Source organism: Protopterus annectens, chromosome 5.part0 (assembly GCF_019279795.1).
Source record: "Protopterus annectens isolate FY-2018-M chromosome 5.part0, PAN1.0, whole genome shotgun sequence".
NCBI classification, from domain to species: Eukaryota; Metazoa; Chordata; order Ceratodontiformes; family Protopteridae; genus Protopterus; species Protopterus annectens.
In genome coordinates, this window is record NC_056735.1 from 1,166,373,843 (window position 1) to 1,166,388,659 (window position 14,817).

At 39.1% G+C, this 14,817-nt stretch overlaps 1 protein-coding gene across 3 annotated transcripts in view; it reads right to left on the reverse strand.

The window, feature by feature from the left end:
* The window catches only part of LOC122801571, a 906,449-nt gene that overhangs the window by 299,627 nt on the left and 592,005 nt on the right, over positions 1-14,817 (reverse strand). For all 3 annotated transcript variants that reach the window (XM_044071011.1, XM_044071013.1, XM_044071012.1), the window contains one exon: positions 11,376-11,498. In XM_044071011.1, coding sequence (XP_043926946.1) covers positions 11,376-11,498 — 123 coding nt within the window. The remainder of the gene's footprint in view (positions 1-11,375; positions 11,499-14,817) is intronic.

Sequence of the window (14,817 nt, forward strand, 5' to 3'; positions counted from 1 at the left end):
CCTATCTTATATATGTGTTCATAAATGCGTTTTTTCAGCTGCCTTTCCGTCTTCCCTATATAGTGTGCATTGCATTTTGTACATTGTACAGGCAAATGTGACACCAAAAATGCGTTATATAGGCACATAGCAGAGAAGGGTGAAGAGCACAACTTTGTTTTTTCTATTATTGATCAAGTAATTGATACACCCTTCGGAGGTAATTGGAAAATGAAATTGGCCCAATTGGAGAGTAAATGGCAAATCTTAACTGATTCTACGAGACCGCCTGGCTTAAATGAGTTTATAAGCATCAAACCTTTTTTAGCTTTAGCCTCATAATTGTGTTTATATACTCCCCTGTCAGCCCACGTATATATACCTAGCTTACATTATTCAATTAATAGATATGTGGCCTTACATTATATTCATGACCATACTCATATCCATCTATTATTTAGATATATAAGAATTGAGTGGTTAGGGTGAGTTAGTTACACACTGCACTTACAAGTATATTATTGTGTATATGTATATATTTTAAATGTACAAATGGTTGTTATTCTGAATTATCGATTTTTACATTTATATAGTTAGTATTTTTATTTATGTTTATTTAATGTTTATGTATTTTATAGGTGAAATAGTTCATAGGCTGTTATATAGATGTAAGTATAAGAAGTCTTGTCTCTTTAATTTTTTTGGCGGACTTTTTTCATCAATCATACTATTAAGCAATTAACTGATGTGTATAAATATGTAAGGATTTTAGTAGTTTTTTGTTCTGAGGAAGACTGGTGCTCAGTCGAAAGCACTAAACCTGGATGTGATATTGTTCTACAATAAATTGTGGTTTCATCTTTGTATATCCTTGTTGGACGAGCAGTTATTTATCCTGTCTCAGCTTATCTCTACTGTTCCAGGGTTTAAATGACAAAATTACCACCGTAACAGGTACAAGCAAGCACAATCTGAGGGTAATGCTACTCAATGCTAGAAATCTAAACCTCAAAATGCACTCACTTGAGGCACTCCGCAAAATGGAAAACATCAACATCTGTGCAGTGATAGAGACCTGGTTCAAGGCTCCAGAGAGCACCCCTGTAATACAGGCTACAATTCATACCACACCTTTCGGCCACCTAACCTGGACCGAAACACTAAAGTCAGAGGCGTGTCCATATTCACCAAGGATATCCACACCTCCAGGCTAATTGCCCAACATAATGCATCCAAGATTCTCCAGGTGCAACTAACACTAGGCAAGACTGGAATCCAAACTGTAGCTTGCTCCAGATCCCCTACCATGCCCCATGATTCCCACTCCACCTTTCTCAACATACTGGAAAGTATTAAGGTACAACCAAATACCCTAATACTGGGCGACTTCAATTATTCAGCCATTAACTGGGAAAATTACTCGTATACCAACACATTTGCTCAACGATTCTTGGAATTCATAAATTCCAATGCCTTGGATCAACTGATCCATACCCCCACCAGTGGCACCAATATCCTATACCTAGTCATTACCAACATGGGAGACTGATGCTCCACACCAGAGGTCAGCTCCTCGTTGGCCAGATCCAACCATAAGCTGATCACCCTAGACATCCACATCCCACCCCCTCCCCGCCACCCCCATTAAGGAAACCACAGTAAAAAACGTCTCCAAAGCCAACTTCATGCTTCTCAAGGCAGAAGTGGCAAACTTCACAACACCCATGCAGATGGAAAGTAGAAGTACGACTGCTGAATTTTACACCAATACACTGTAAGAACACATACACGAATGCATGGATTGTGCCATCCTAAACAGAACCAAGATGCTCTCCTCCAAAAAAAGGAAACCAATCTGGTGGTCCCCTGCCATAAACAAACTCTACAACAAAAGGAAGAAACTGTTGCAAAAAAGAGTAAAATCCCAAGATTGGAAAAACTCCCTTGTCAGCCTCAGTAAGAAGCTGAGATCCCTCATAAGATCCTCCAAAGCTAGTTACAAAAATCACCACAGATTCTAAAGGCAACCACAAGGCACTCTATAGGTATGTGAAGAATCTCAATGACAACACTCAGATCTGCTCTAAGTTACAGAACAATGCCACTAAATATACAGAACCAACTGATATTGCCAACATCCTGGCAGACAGGTTCAGTGCTAACTTCACCCCCCTCTCACCCCTTAAAGGGCCCATCTCAATACCGGAAGAATATCAAGTCCCGGTAATCTTGGCCGCACAGGTAAAAACCGCACTCTCCAAAGCCAAGAATACAGCATCCATGGGACCAGACAACATCCCGGGCTGTGTTCTGCATGAACTACAAAACAATCTGGCACCCCTCCTGAGTACCTTGTTTAATCATAGCCTCACTTCAGGCTTTGTTCCTACTGAATGGCGGACAGCTATGGTTATCCCACTCCACAAAGCAGGATCCACCATGGACCCAGGGAACTACCAGCCCATTAGCCTGACGAGACTGATCTGCAAAGCCATGGAATGTATGTATCATCATGGAACTTATAATCAAAGATATAGGTAACCTTCAAACTCTGGACCCCACTCAGTTTGGGTTCATGAAAGGCAGATCATGTCACCTAAACCTGATTCACTTCTTTGAAACAATCACCAGAACCATGGACAAGGGTAAAGTGATTCACGCAGCCTATCTAGACCTCGCCAAGGCATTCGACACCATCCTCCACTCTGGAATCATATATAAACCCACTAAACTGGGCATAAATCCCTATGTCACGTGATGGGTTGCCAACTGGCTCACTGACAGAACCCACACCGTGAAAGTAGCTGACTCCAAATCTGACTACAGACCAGTGACAAGTGGGCTCAGTCCTGGGTCCACTCCTGTTTAGCATCTACTTCTCTGAAGTTCAAGCCAACACAGAGGGACTATGGCTGACAAAGTTCGCAGACAACTGCAAATTGGGAGCCATTACTGAATCCCCAAATGATGTGGACATTTTACAAAAGGGCCACACTGAGACAGGTGACTGGAGTCAAAGCCATGGCTTCAAGCTCAACGCCAAAAAATGCATAGTCATCCCCTTTGGGAAAAACGCTGTGCCCATGAACTACCACATTGGCAGAAATCCACTCAACACTGAAAGTACAATACGAGACCTAGGTACACAGGTGAACAGTAGTCTCTCCTTTGATAACCACATCGCCACAGTAGTTAGGAAATCCTTCTATGTGGCACACCTCATCACAAACCGTTTCTCATCCAGGAAAAAAGGAGGTCATTGTTCTTCTCTACTCATCCCTCATTAGACCTATTATAGGAGTACAACATCCCCGTTTGGTATGTACCTCACAAGACATTTGCAGCAACTGGAAAGGCCACAGAAATACCTCACAAAGAGGATCACTGGCCTCAGACAGATGCCCTATGCAGACCGTCTTAAAAATCTCCAACTCTACTCTGTCGCATATCGCCTATTCAGAGGCGATCTCTGCCTAACATGCAAAGCCATGTCAAACCCAGAGCTGCTGGACATGCTACACTTACAGAAATCCCAATCCCTCTGAGCCACATGCTCCAGGGACCTAAACCTTGTCACCACAATAAACAAAACATGGTGGAGTGATAGGCTCCTGTCTCAGAGACTCCCCATACTCTGGAACAGACTGCCCATTCATGTCAAGCAGAGCACCTCATTAGCCCTCTTTAAGAAAAATCTTGATGATTGGATGGGAAACAGGAAATTCACCCTGGGGATCACTTCTGTGGCTCTGCTCGACAGGGGCACAGGAAAATAATTACTGGGTGGCGTAAGCCAAGGAATCTTTATGGCTAGGCTTGTACAGGCCCTAGAGCCGATAGCCTAGTACCTACCTAAGAACCTATATAAATAATTTCCCCTTGCTACTGGCAGGTGATGCGGCAAGGTCAAAGACACATGTTATAGATAAGTTTCTAAATATAACCCTTAAGAAGGGCTAGGGTCAGCTTCTCCAAATATGTAAAGACTCTTGGGATTTTTGAGGAGGCTTAGGGAAACTGTTTTTAGTGCTGTGTTTTCTTGACTATAAATGTTAAGGACTTATATTTGGTTATTCCACACAATACAGGTTTACAGTGGTTTGGTGGTTGTCTTATAAAAACATCAGAATTGTCTAAAGACCAGCTGAATACTATGGTGGCCCTCGTGAAGTTAATTCTTATGAACAATTATACATATTTTGAAGGACAACTGTATAGACAAAAATCAGGGGCTGCAATGGGTACTGCATGCACCCGGATTTTTGCTAATTTTGTTATGGCCCACTGGGAATTTGAATATATTTTAATAGTCCATTTAATACCTCTTGGTCCTTATATGTACATTTCTTGGATGACATCTTTATTCTTTGGACTGATAGCGTAAACAAGATAAATTAATTTGTTGATTATATCAATAATACCATGGAGTTTTTGAAATCTGCATATAACACAAATAGGAATGTTATAACCTATTTGGATATTGAGTTAAAAAAAGGATTACCATGTGGGAAATTTGTGTTAAACATTCATAGGAAAGCCACTCTCTATTTCATTCCTTTCTTCATTTTAATAGTTGTCACCCAATGTATCAGATAAAGGTTGTAGTTAAGGGCTAAATGGTTCGCCTTGTTCAAATGGGTTCTGAATTTGATACATTTTTGAAAGAATGTGATATACTGGTAAATATGGTTTTCAGAAGGGGCTATCCCATAGCTTTTCTCAACCATAGTTTGGAAGAGGTCATTGTCAAAAGGAAAATGTTTTTTATACCCCTATTATGACGGGAGATGTTCTAGAGACTTTGGAAGTGAAACAAGGTACTTCCAATAGGTACAGGAAGGCTTATGTGACTAAATATACTATGGATAGTGGTAACATTAGCTCTATTTTAAATAAAAAATGGGGGCTATTGAATGAATATTATGATTTGAAGGTTAAATTAGGAGACAAACCCTTGGTTCATAGAAAAAAGACAGATGTTTTAAGAGCTGTTTGGAATGGCAGAGATTTTTTTTTCTTGTGGGTCCCACCTTGAAAGGGGATTGGGACTGTTTAAGAGTGGTTATTGTCACCAATATAGGTACATTTTGGTTAGTGGATCAGTTAGTACTGGAAATAGGATCATGCAGGTGGGGGGCTGGTATAACTGTAATTCTAAAAGTTTAGTATATTTGACCCAATGCCAGATTTGCCCAGCATTTTATACAGATAAGATTGATAGAAAGATACGTGACTGGATCTACGAACATATGTATGATATTAGAAAGGGTAAAATTACTAATGCAATGATTAAGCACATTAAACAAAATGAGGGTCAAATTCTTTTTGTACTTGAAAAAAGTAGAACGTAATCCCAGGGAAGGGTTAACCACTGGAATGTCATGAGTTGCGGTGGCAACTATATCTGAATGCAAACAACCCACCAGGGTTGAATTAAATGCGCTTTGTCAATTGTCTTTTAAAGGTAAAACATTACAAAGTGTAATGACTATGGATGAAACTATTATTCCATATCTATCTATCTATATATATATATATATATATATATATATATATATATATATATATATATATATATATAAAATGCATTCATATTTATGACATATATTCATTGTTAACTCATAACTTGGTATTTTTTATGTGTGTATACAAATATATCTTTTTAGTAATTTATGTAATTAGGATGTTTTCTTTATTTAGTGGTGACGAAATGTGATTGGATAGGCTTTTCATGTGACTAAGTTATGTGAGTTTTTAAATTCCAATAAGAAAATATATTATTTGTTCTGAAGAAGTTCATGGTGTATGAATGAAAGCACTAAACCGATAATAAATTATAGTTTATCACAATTTTGTGCCTGGTTGTTATGAGATTTTGTTTTTAGTTTAATTTTTACCTCGTAGTGTCTATTCAGTTGTTTAATTACTGAAAGATGAAGTAGAAGAAGAATAAACTTTCTTCCCAAATCTATCAAAAGCTTTTATATCCTTGTCATGATATGACTAGCAGTAGATTGCTTTAAGAAGGAAATAACTGCATGGTCTTTTGGGGAATTTGGGATATATTTATACGTGTGAGGGACATTGCATAACCTATCAAACCATAATTCTTAACCTGGAATCATCAAAAATCTGGACAAAGGCCCAAGAAAACTAGGCGCAACTGGCCAATAAATCTGGACACTGATTAACATAAAATTTCCATACATAATTATGTAACCCACCCCAATAAAATTGTGGGATATCAACATTCAAAATATAAACTGAAGAACAGACAAAATATTAAACAATACAAAATATAACTAGAATAATACTGTTTTATTTATATTAACATTTGAACTTGTATCAAACTTTTAACTTATATAAGACTGAAATGCAATTTTTTTAATAAAAATAAAATTAATTGCTACACTAATATTAAATAACACAGCTAAGTGTAACAAAAATGACAAAATATTAACTAATTATCCAACATCCCTCGGCCTTTCCAGGACTAAAAACATTTTATACAATTATGTTCCCAATCGGTCTGTGCAATCCAGTGACCAAAAACTCCTGTCTGTCTACAAACCTAGGAAATCTGCTGGGCATTGTCTGTACCCTACAAGCTTGCTAAGGTCTAGAATGCCTTACCTGTATCCATCTGGTTTATACCCCTTCCTTCTTTCAAAACTGCTCTTAAAGACTTCCTAGCTAAAATTTGGCTCTGTTCTTGCTCATAACAGGATAAACTATATCCCTAAATATGAACAAGTGCCTTTTTATTTCTCATTGCTCCTTACTCTTCTGTTCTTCACTTACTTCCTTATTGCTATCAAATTCTCTTCTCTGACTTTCTCTTTAAATATAGCATACGCCTGTTTTCCCCCCTCACTTCATATTGTAATTCCCGTTTGTATTAGAATAACTTACCTTTAATTTCTCTACAAACTATCTAAAATGTCTCTAAACATTAAATGGTTGTCATTGTGATGGTGTGAGGTATTAGTGCCAGGAGAAGGATAGTGGATGTGTAACATATGCCAGCATAGCTAGCAGGAGTTTTGTAAAGAATTATATGTCATTTGTATATCAAACTAATTTGTACAGGTGCTTGTGTTGAAAATATATTTGCAAAGCTGTTTGTGCTACAAATGTACCAACAGTGGGTCCTGTTAGAAAAGAAATACACCTGTATGTCAGAGTGTATTGTAACTGCTGAAATGAATATATTGTAACGGAAGATACTGGAAGAGAAGAGGTTATATTCAGTCCAGCAAACTTTGAAAAATAGTCTGAAATTAAATTATCTGGTTTAGGCCATAAAGATTGTATCTTACAGTTCTGAATGCAACCAGAGACAAAATGTCAGTAAATATCAGGGCTAGGAATCCTATTGTATTGTCCTTAGGGGTGAGCTAATTGCTACCCTGGAAGGGTGGAAGTATTTGAAATGGTTTTATAGCTTCCAGATGCTACTACATATCTTAGCAAAGCTTTATGTGTGTGTATGGTAATGGATCTACTTTGAAACATCGAGTCCTAGTTAACCGAACGTCATAATCATAAAACGAAAATCATTCATTTTCATTTTGTCATCTTAATACACATTTTTTAAGTTTTCATTGGCACAAAATCTGTTCCTTTATCTCCTGTCAGCTGTGAAATCCCAAGCTGCCATCAAGGACTATGATTAGATCTAACAAATGGAATATCACAATTTTAAAACAATAAATGTTATTATTAGAGAAAAGGGCACTGAAAACACTAATAAATGATGTCCTTACATTCACTGCTGCAGTATTCTTAACATATGGGATTCCCTGCCATGGAAGCTTGATGTCCGGCCAGACTACCAAAGACTCCTGTTGCTTTAAAGGAACGTTGAACATCACCCAACTGCTCCTTGCGTAGCATAGGGCATAAAGGTGGTGTTCAGGCTTACCATAGTCTGGAACTTCTTTGCCGCCAATCCAAATGTATTTTATTACCATTGGTCTGTTTCCATGCATTCATTTTTTGCCAGTTTAATGCATTTTTGTTCTCCAGTGACTACATACACCTGTTTGCTGAATTCTTTGCAGTTGCAGATAAGTGCCCCACTGGGGGTTTTGTTTTCTCTTGTCTTGTTTTGTGTTCCTTGGGGTTAATGTCATCCAGGAAGGGTAAATGCCAGTGTGGGAGACAGATTCCCCATAAAGATCACCACAATCTCCTTATTAGGAGCTTATCATGACTATACGTCTTTGTCAATTTGTCAGGTGTTCATCCTAAAAAACATTCGCAGTAGACTTTCTTCCCTTTCCTTTCCTTGTATCTTGAGAACCAGGATCTTAAGCTTCCAAAATAAATATACAATGGAAGGAATCTCCCGTCCGAGAGACAGCCATTAGGGAAGAAGAAGGTGAAAAAGGTACGACTGGAATCATCTGCTGTCCAGCCTCTGCCAGGTAGTTTCTCCCCAGGTCACTACAAATCCAGAGGCTCACCTGGCTGTATTATCGGATTTCTCTGCCACGACCATGTTGGAGGCCGGTGGGCAGCATGTCTGAAGAGGCTTTGCAAACATCTGTCTCAGACATTTGGGGGAACCACAGGTGATTTTTTTCTGAGGGGCCTAGGGGAGTTCCTCCATTTTCAGTTGTGGAAAAAGTTCCTAATAGGGTTCTCAACTGTCGTCCTGGGTCTGAGCCTTCTTAGTTTTTTGGAGGGGACGTTCTCTTAAAAAAGAAGCAAAAACTTAAACATGTTTCTTCTGCTCCTATGGATCCACAAAGTGACTTGTATGCCATTACGCAGGGGTTATTTACTGCTTTAATGTCCTTAAAGCCTCCTCAAGGGGTTTCAGTTCCTGCTCCTCCTTGGTCCTCTACTTACCTTAAAAGGCCTAGAAAACAGCATTCTTCTGAGAATGAGTCGGATTCTGATAATGAATTCCTGACTTATTCTACTCCTACAGAAGGACAGGAAAACTACTACTAGGAAATCCTACTAATCCAAATGGAGGAGATTTTCTTTTTGGTGTGTCTCTCTTAACCTGGACCCACTTACTATGGATGTTCCTTTGGTTCTCTCTTATTTGTGTGAGTTGTTCAATGCTGGTTTGACCTATACTTCTATTTAAAGCCCACTTGTCAGCTGTCTCTGCTTGTCTGCCTTTTCCTCCTCCTTTAGCTTCTAGATTTGAAGTAAAACAATTTCTTAAAGATGTCCCTAACATTAGACCTCCCAGGAAGCCTGTTCCTCCTCCCTGGGATCTTAATTTTGTTTTGAAGAAGTTGACTCAGGCTCCTTTTGAGCCTGCTGCTTCAGCTTCCTTGCAACGTTGTTCCTGAAAGATTGTTCTTTTGTTAGCTCTTACTTCTGCCAGCTGGATCTCCAAGTTGCAGACCCTTGCCTTGTCCTCCTTTTTTGATCTTTCCTGAGGACAAAGTGGTATGGTCACATCAGAGCCAACAGAGCTGCATATAGTATGTGTTGAAATCTACATATTTAACATATGCTCATAATCTTCAATTGCTGTTCTACTACAGAATGATTTTCTTAACATTAAAAATAGCAATAGAAGACCTCTCCCACCTTATGTCCACATGATGATTTACCAGTTATTAGCATAAAGTTGTTTGATGGGACGATTTCAGTCAGAAGTTAAAATAGTGCCTCTTTTGAATACGTATCCTTGCCCAAAGATATAACAGCATTAAAGATTTTGTATCACACTGCTAACAGCTGCCAAAATTTAGCAAACCATACTGGTGTTACCAAGCATGACGGTACTTTGTTATATGCCAGAGCTGTTCTACCACTTTTCAGCACTCTCTAACTTAGCTGTTACTCAACAATTCAAAAGAGGAATTTCTGCTTTGCAAGGCATTTGACTCAATGACTCTGAGAACATCCTTTCAGAAGTGATGTCAGACTTAAATGATTTTGAGGGCAGTATGGAATATATAATAAAGGAATATATCAATCAAACGTGTGAGTATTACAGCTATAAACAACACCTATCTCACTAGTGAAATATTCTGAAGGATAGTCTAAGCATTCAGGATCACAATACCAGAAGTTGTTTTATTTATTTATTATTACATATATTTTACCAACAAAGTACAACTAGGTATAAAGTTCTTTTTCAGCAGACGTCTGGGGGAGAAAAGCTCAAAAAGAAAAAAAAAACTTAAAAGTACTATGCACACTAATGCAATATTATTAAGTTAAAACACAGCTCAGAGTTTTGGGGAAAGTTCCAGATTGCAATTATACCCTTCTTTTATGCCTGAGGTGGTTAATGAGCTATCATTACATCAGTCTATTAATCTCCCTACTTTTCCTCGTGTTTGCAAACTGACAGTGAGAGGGTGCTGCATACTTTGGATGTGCATAGGCAACTCAAGGTTTATGTGGATAAGAATAAGGCTATTAGAAAGTCTAATCAGTTATTTGTTTCTTTTCATCCTAGATCTTTGGGACTTGTTGTATCCAAGCAAACTATTTCTTCTTGGATTTCTAAGGCTATTTCTTTTTTTTGTTACACTTTTTATGGCAAGAACCTTCCTTCCTCAGTCAAGGCTCATTCTACTGGAACTGTGGCTTCTTCTTGTGCTTTTTTTCAAGAGCTTAGATACTAATTCTATTCTTGAAGCAGCTACCTAGACTTCTGTGCATACCTTTACCAAGCACTACTAGTTGGATGGTATCTCTAGAGTTAGGGCTGATTTTGCTAGTGCCATTTTTCATGGCTTTTTAGGGGACTCTTCTGCTTCTCCACCCTCTCTACTTTCCTCTTGAGCTTTGGCACTCTCCCATATGTTAAGAATACTGCAGCAGTGAATGTAAGGACATAGTACAGTTTTATAAAATCTTACCATAAAGATAGATGTTCTTGCCTTCACTGCTGCAGTATTCTCTCCCTCCCTCCTTGCCCCTACTGCTTTGTCTTCCTGGATGTACAGATTACCTCTTGGGTTCCTTGGACTGGTGTTCCTACTGGGACAATCAGTTCTGACTATAGTAGGCCTGAACATCACCTTTATGCCCTACATTACACAAGGAGCATTTCAGTGACGTTCGGCGTACCTTTAAAGCAACAGGAGTCTTTGGTAGATTGGCCGGACGTCAGGCTTCCACGTCAGGGAATCCCATATGTTAAGAATACTGCAGAAGTGAAAGCAAGGACATCTACCACTATGGTAAGATTTTATACAACTGTAGTTTATAATCAGGAAAAGGTACAATCTAAGTGACTATCAGTCACTGCAAATGTATTCAGTAGAGTGCTTATAAAATGTATAGATATTCGAAGTCTTTGGAAGCTGAGAAGGACACAGATTAACATCAAAGGCATGCATTTTACAGAAAATATATAACTACTTTGATGTGATTGTTGAAATAACTGGAAAAAAAAGATTTTTAGGTACCTTTTTTCTTTCCCTTTTTCTTGTTTGTTACAGACATTCCTTGTGGAGGTTGGGCTGCCTCTTGTTCTGTGAAACCATCAGACACAGCAGACACAGCAGACTGAATTCCTGACAACTGAGTAGCTAAATATATATATATAAACATGACAGTTATTTCATGAAAGCATATTTGCAGTTCTTTAGTATTTAAACTTTACATCAGTATTCAGCATCTACTATCCCATAAGACATCCAAATCATCTTTTACATCTGACACACTGAGGGTTACAACTTTGCCTTTTTTTAATACCTGAGGTGAACAAATAAAATAAACAGATTGCATGGAGGGAGGTGACAATTCAGAAACACATGCAATTTAATCATTCTACCAAAAAAATCATGTGGCATGCGTGCAGTGCACATGACCATATAATGACATGCAAATTAGAGACATGGAAATGACAGAGCTCATTTATGCAAATAATAACATCAAAGACTGCCATGCAATTCAGAAACATTTCAAAATAGTGCTGTGAGCTGTAGTGATCAGTTATTCTGTGCACAGTCATTTCCTGGTAAACAGGGATAGCACTCAAACTAAGATGCCATGGTTACTTAGTACAATAGCTAAGCAATAGGTTGTAGGGTCTCATTCAGAGCCAGGTTCCATAATGGTGCATGGCATGTGCTACTACACACCTGAAACATTCCCCACTAATACTTGAGCAGCTTTACCTGTGTTGCAGGTTGGTTAGATACCATTCCCGAGTTCCACTACCATAATTAGTGTGCTGTAAGTGAATCTTCAGTCGTATGATCCCACAGGTATATCTGTGGATTCACACCTGGGGCAATGTGTGCATAAAGGACTGTCCATGTCAACCAACAACTTTCACTTCACTGGACCTAGTACCTCTGTGGTGGCTACAGCCTTGTGGACTGCTATGAGGCCAATGTTCTACACAGCAGGCACAGCTCTCTACTCCCTGCACCCCGGATAAATGTCCTGTTAATAAGACTGCAAGCTGTTGCATATTCCCTGTGTCCTTTCAGCAGAAGCACCCTCCCCCACACACACACACACACACATACATACATTCAGTAGAGTAAAATAAGTACTTTGCTTTACGGGTGTGGAAGATGGCTCCATAAAAGTGGTATTCTCTCTGATACAAACCTATCCCTCCAACATGTTCTACTTATTTTGCAAAAGAAATTGAGATCCCTTGAACAGTACTTATGATACCATTGGACTTGCAAATGTGTAATAGGTTTGACAAAATAGGGTCTGTTGAAGTTCTATAAACAAGACAGAGGTCAACTTTCAGTATCATATATGATAATGAGAAGAGGAACAAGGCTTTCAGATGGCTTGTGTAGTTCTTACAAATTTAGGTCCATGATTTTTTTAGTGAGAAAGCACTGTGGTCATTCCAGTTGCGAAATGTGTTTGGACAGGTACATACTGAAAGGAGCATTATATTCAATGATTGGCCTAATGAATGCTGAGTACAGAGGAGCAATTATATCCCTGAATCTGGAAGCAATACTTCAGATATAAGCTGTGCAATAAAAATGACATCCTTACAACAGCAGATATGCAGTGATCAAATGGACAGTTCATTGTCAACATGGTATCCCAAATCCCTAATTAGGGATCAATTTTAAGAGCTGCATTGTCAATATGATAGTTACAAGGAACTTCTTTCTTGTCAAAATATACAATTATACACTTCTTGGAATTTAGCTTTAGTCCATGGTTTTGGCCCCAGCTATTTGTTTGGGAGAGGCCTTCTTGGAAGATCTTGGTGCCCTCTGGAGAGTTTATGATGGTACCAAGTTTGCAGTCATCTGCAAATTTGATCAGCTGCAAACCCTTAACATTAGCTTTAACCTCTGAAGTAAATGCCAAAGAGGAATGACCCAAGGACTAGACCCTGGGCATACCGCTAGTGACAGGTCTTTTGGAGGAAGTATAGCCATTCATCCTAACTTCCTGGGTTCTATTTGTGAGCCAAGCTGCTATCCAATGAGTCACATGGAGATTGATATTTTCTGGTTTAATTTATCTACCATTTTCTGAATGCCTTTGCAAGGTATAGATATGTGCTGGGTACTGTTTTACTTTTTTCAAAGAAGTCATCCAGCTAAATTAGGCAGGACCTGCCCCTGATGAATATAAACTGCGTTGAGTCAAGATTACCTATATCCTTATATATTAATTCCATAATGATTCCTTTCCTAGCCTTATACATGAGACTGGTTAGTCTTATGGGACTATAATTATCCAAGTCTGTTGAAGCCTCATAATACATATGTACTGCATCACACTGATGTATGTATTTTGCCCCAGTTCTGTTCTCCTTCCCATATTTTATATAATTATGTTGCTTTGCTGTTTTGATTCTCTCCATTTATTTTCCTTTTATCTGAAGGGTTAAGCCATGGGATAAGCAGAAGTGTGGCAGCATCCATACCACTCTTCTTCAGCCACTGTGCTGACTCAGTAGCACCCAGTCTTTCTACTCTACAAGGTGATGATGGTCACCTTGTGGAGGACTGACTTGGAGGGCTTCTTGGTGGTCTCCATGACTGCTTCTCCAGTAAGTGGTATAGACTTTTTTGGAGAGTGGCATAAGGGTACCTGCTGAGTCACCTTGGGCAAAGTACAGTGGCTGGTGCAAACTGAGGTGGACAAGTGCCTTGACAATCACACTGACAATCTAGAGTACCTCCTCTTGTAGCTGGTAGAGTGGCACAGCTTTCTAGCTCTGACCATTGGACTGCCAGTGGTGGAGCACACCCCAGATGTCAGCCACTGAGATAACTTTGGGAAGCATGGCTAGGCTTTAAAAGGTGCCCTGAGGTCATTAGCCGAGTAACAACCTATGAACTTATGAACTGACTTCTGGACAGGTTTCCTGCTGGGATTAGTGGCAGACTGTCATCACCCCACCCTATCTCTCATCATGGTGTTCATCTTCCTTTTGTTTCAGTACACCTTACATGTTTGTAGTACAATTGCCCACATCACCACTTGCCCTCCCCTCTGACTGCCTATCTACATTGTGACCTCCCTTTTGTGTTGATATCTACCCTGTTCATCTATGCATATGTTACATGTTTGAGTGTGTGTACCCCTGCTGCCATCCCTATAACCTCCTTTCTGCTCATACCGTCATCATGCTTCATTCCCCTCTAGCCTTCATCTTAAAGCATGCTAAAAGGCACCTGTTCAAAAATATATTTACTTCTCCAACCACCCATACCACCCTTCTCTTTCCTTTTTCTTTATGTGTGTTCTTCTATTTGCTGTTCCCCTCTTTCTATCTGTCTTGCATGCCCATTTGCTTCCCATTTAAACTATAAACATTGGTGGCATCTCATAGTGTAGCCCCTGTATGGGGTCTCAGGTGTGCCCATATTGCAGATAAGCCAGAATTCTGATGTGTGTTTCGAGAAG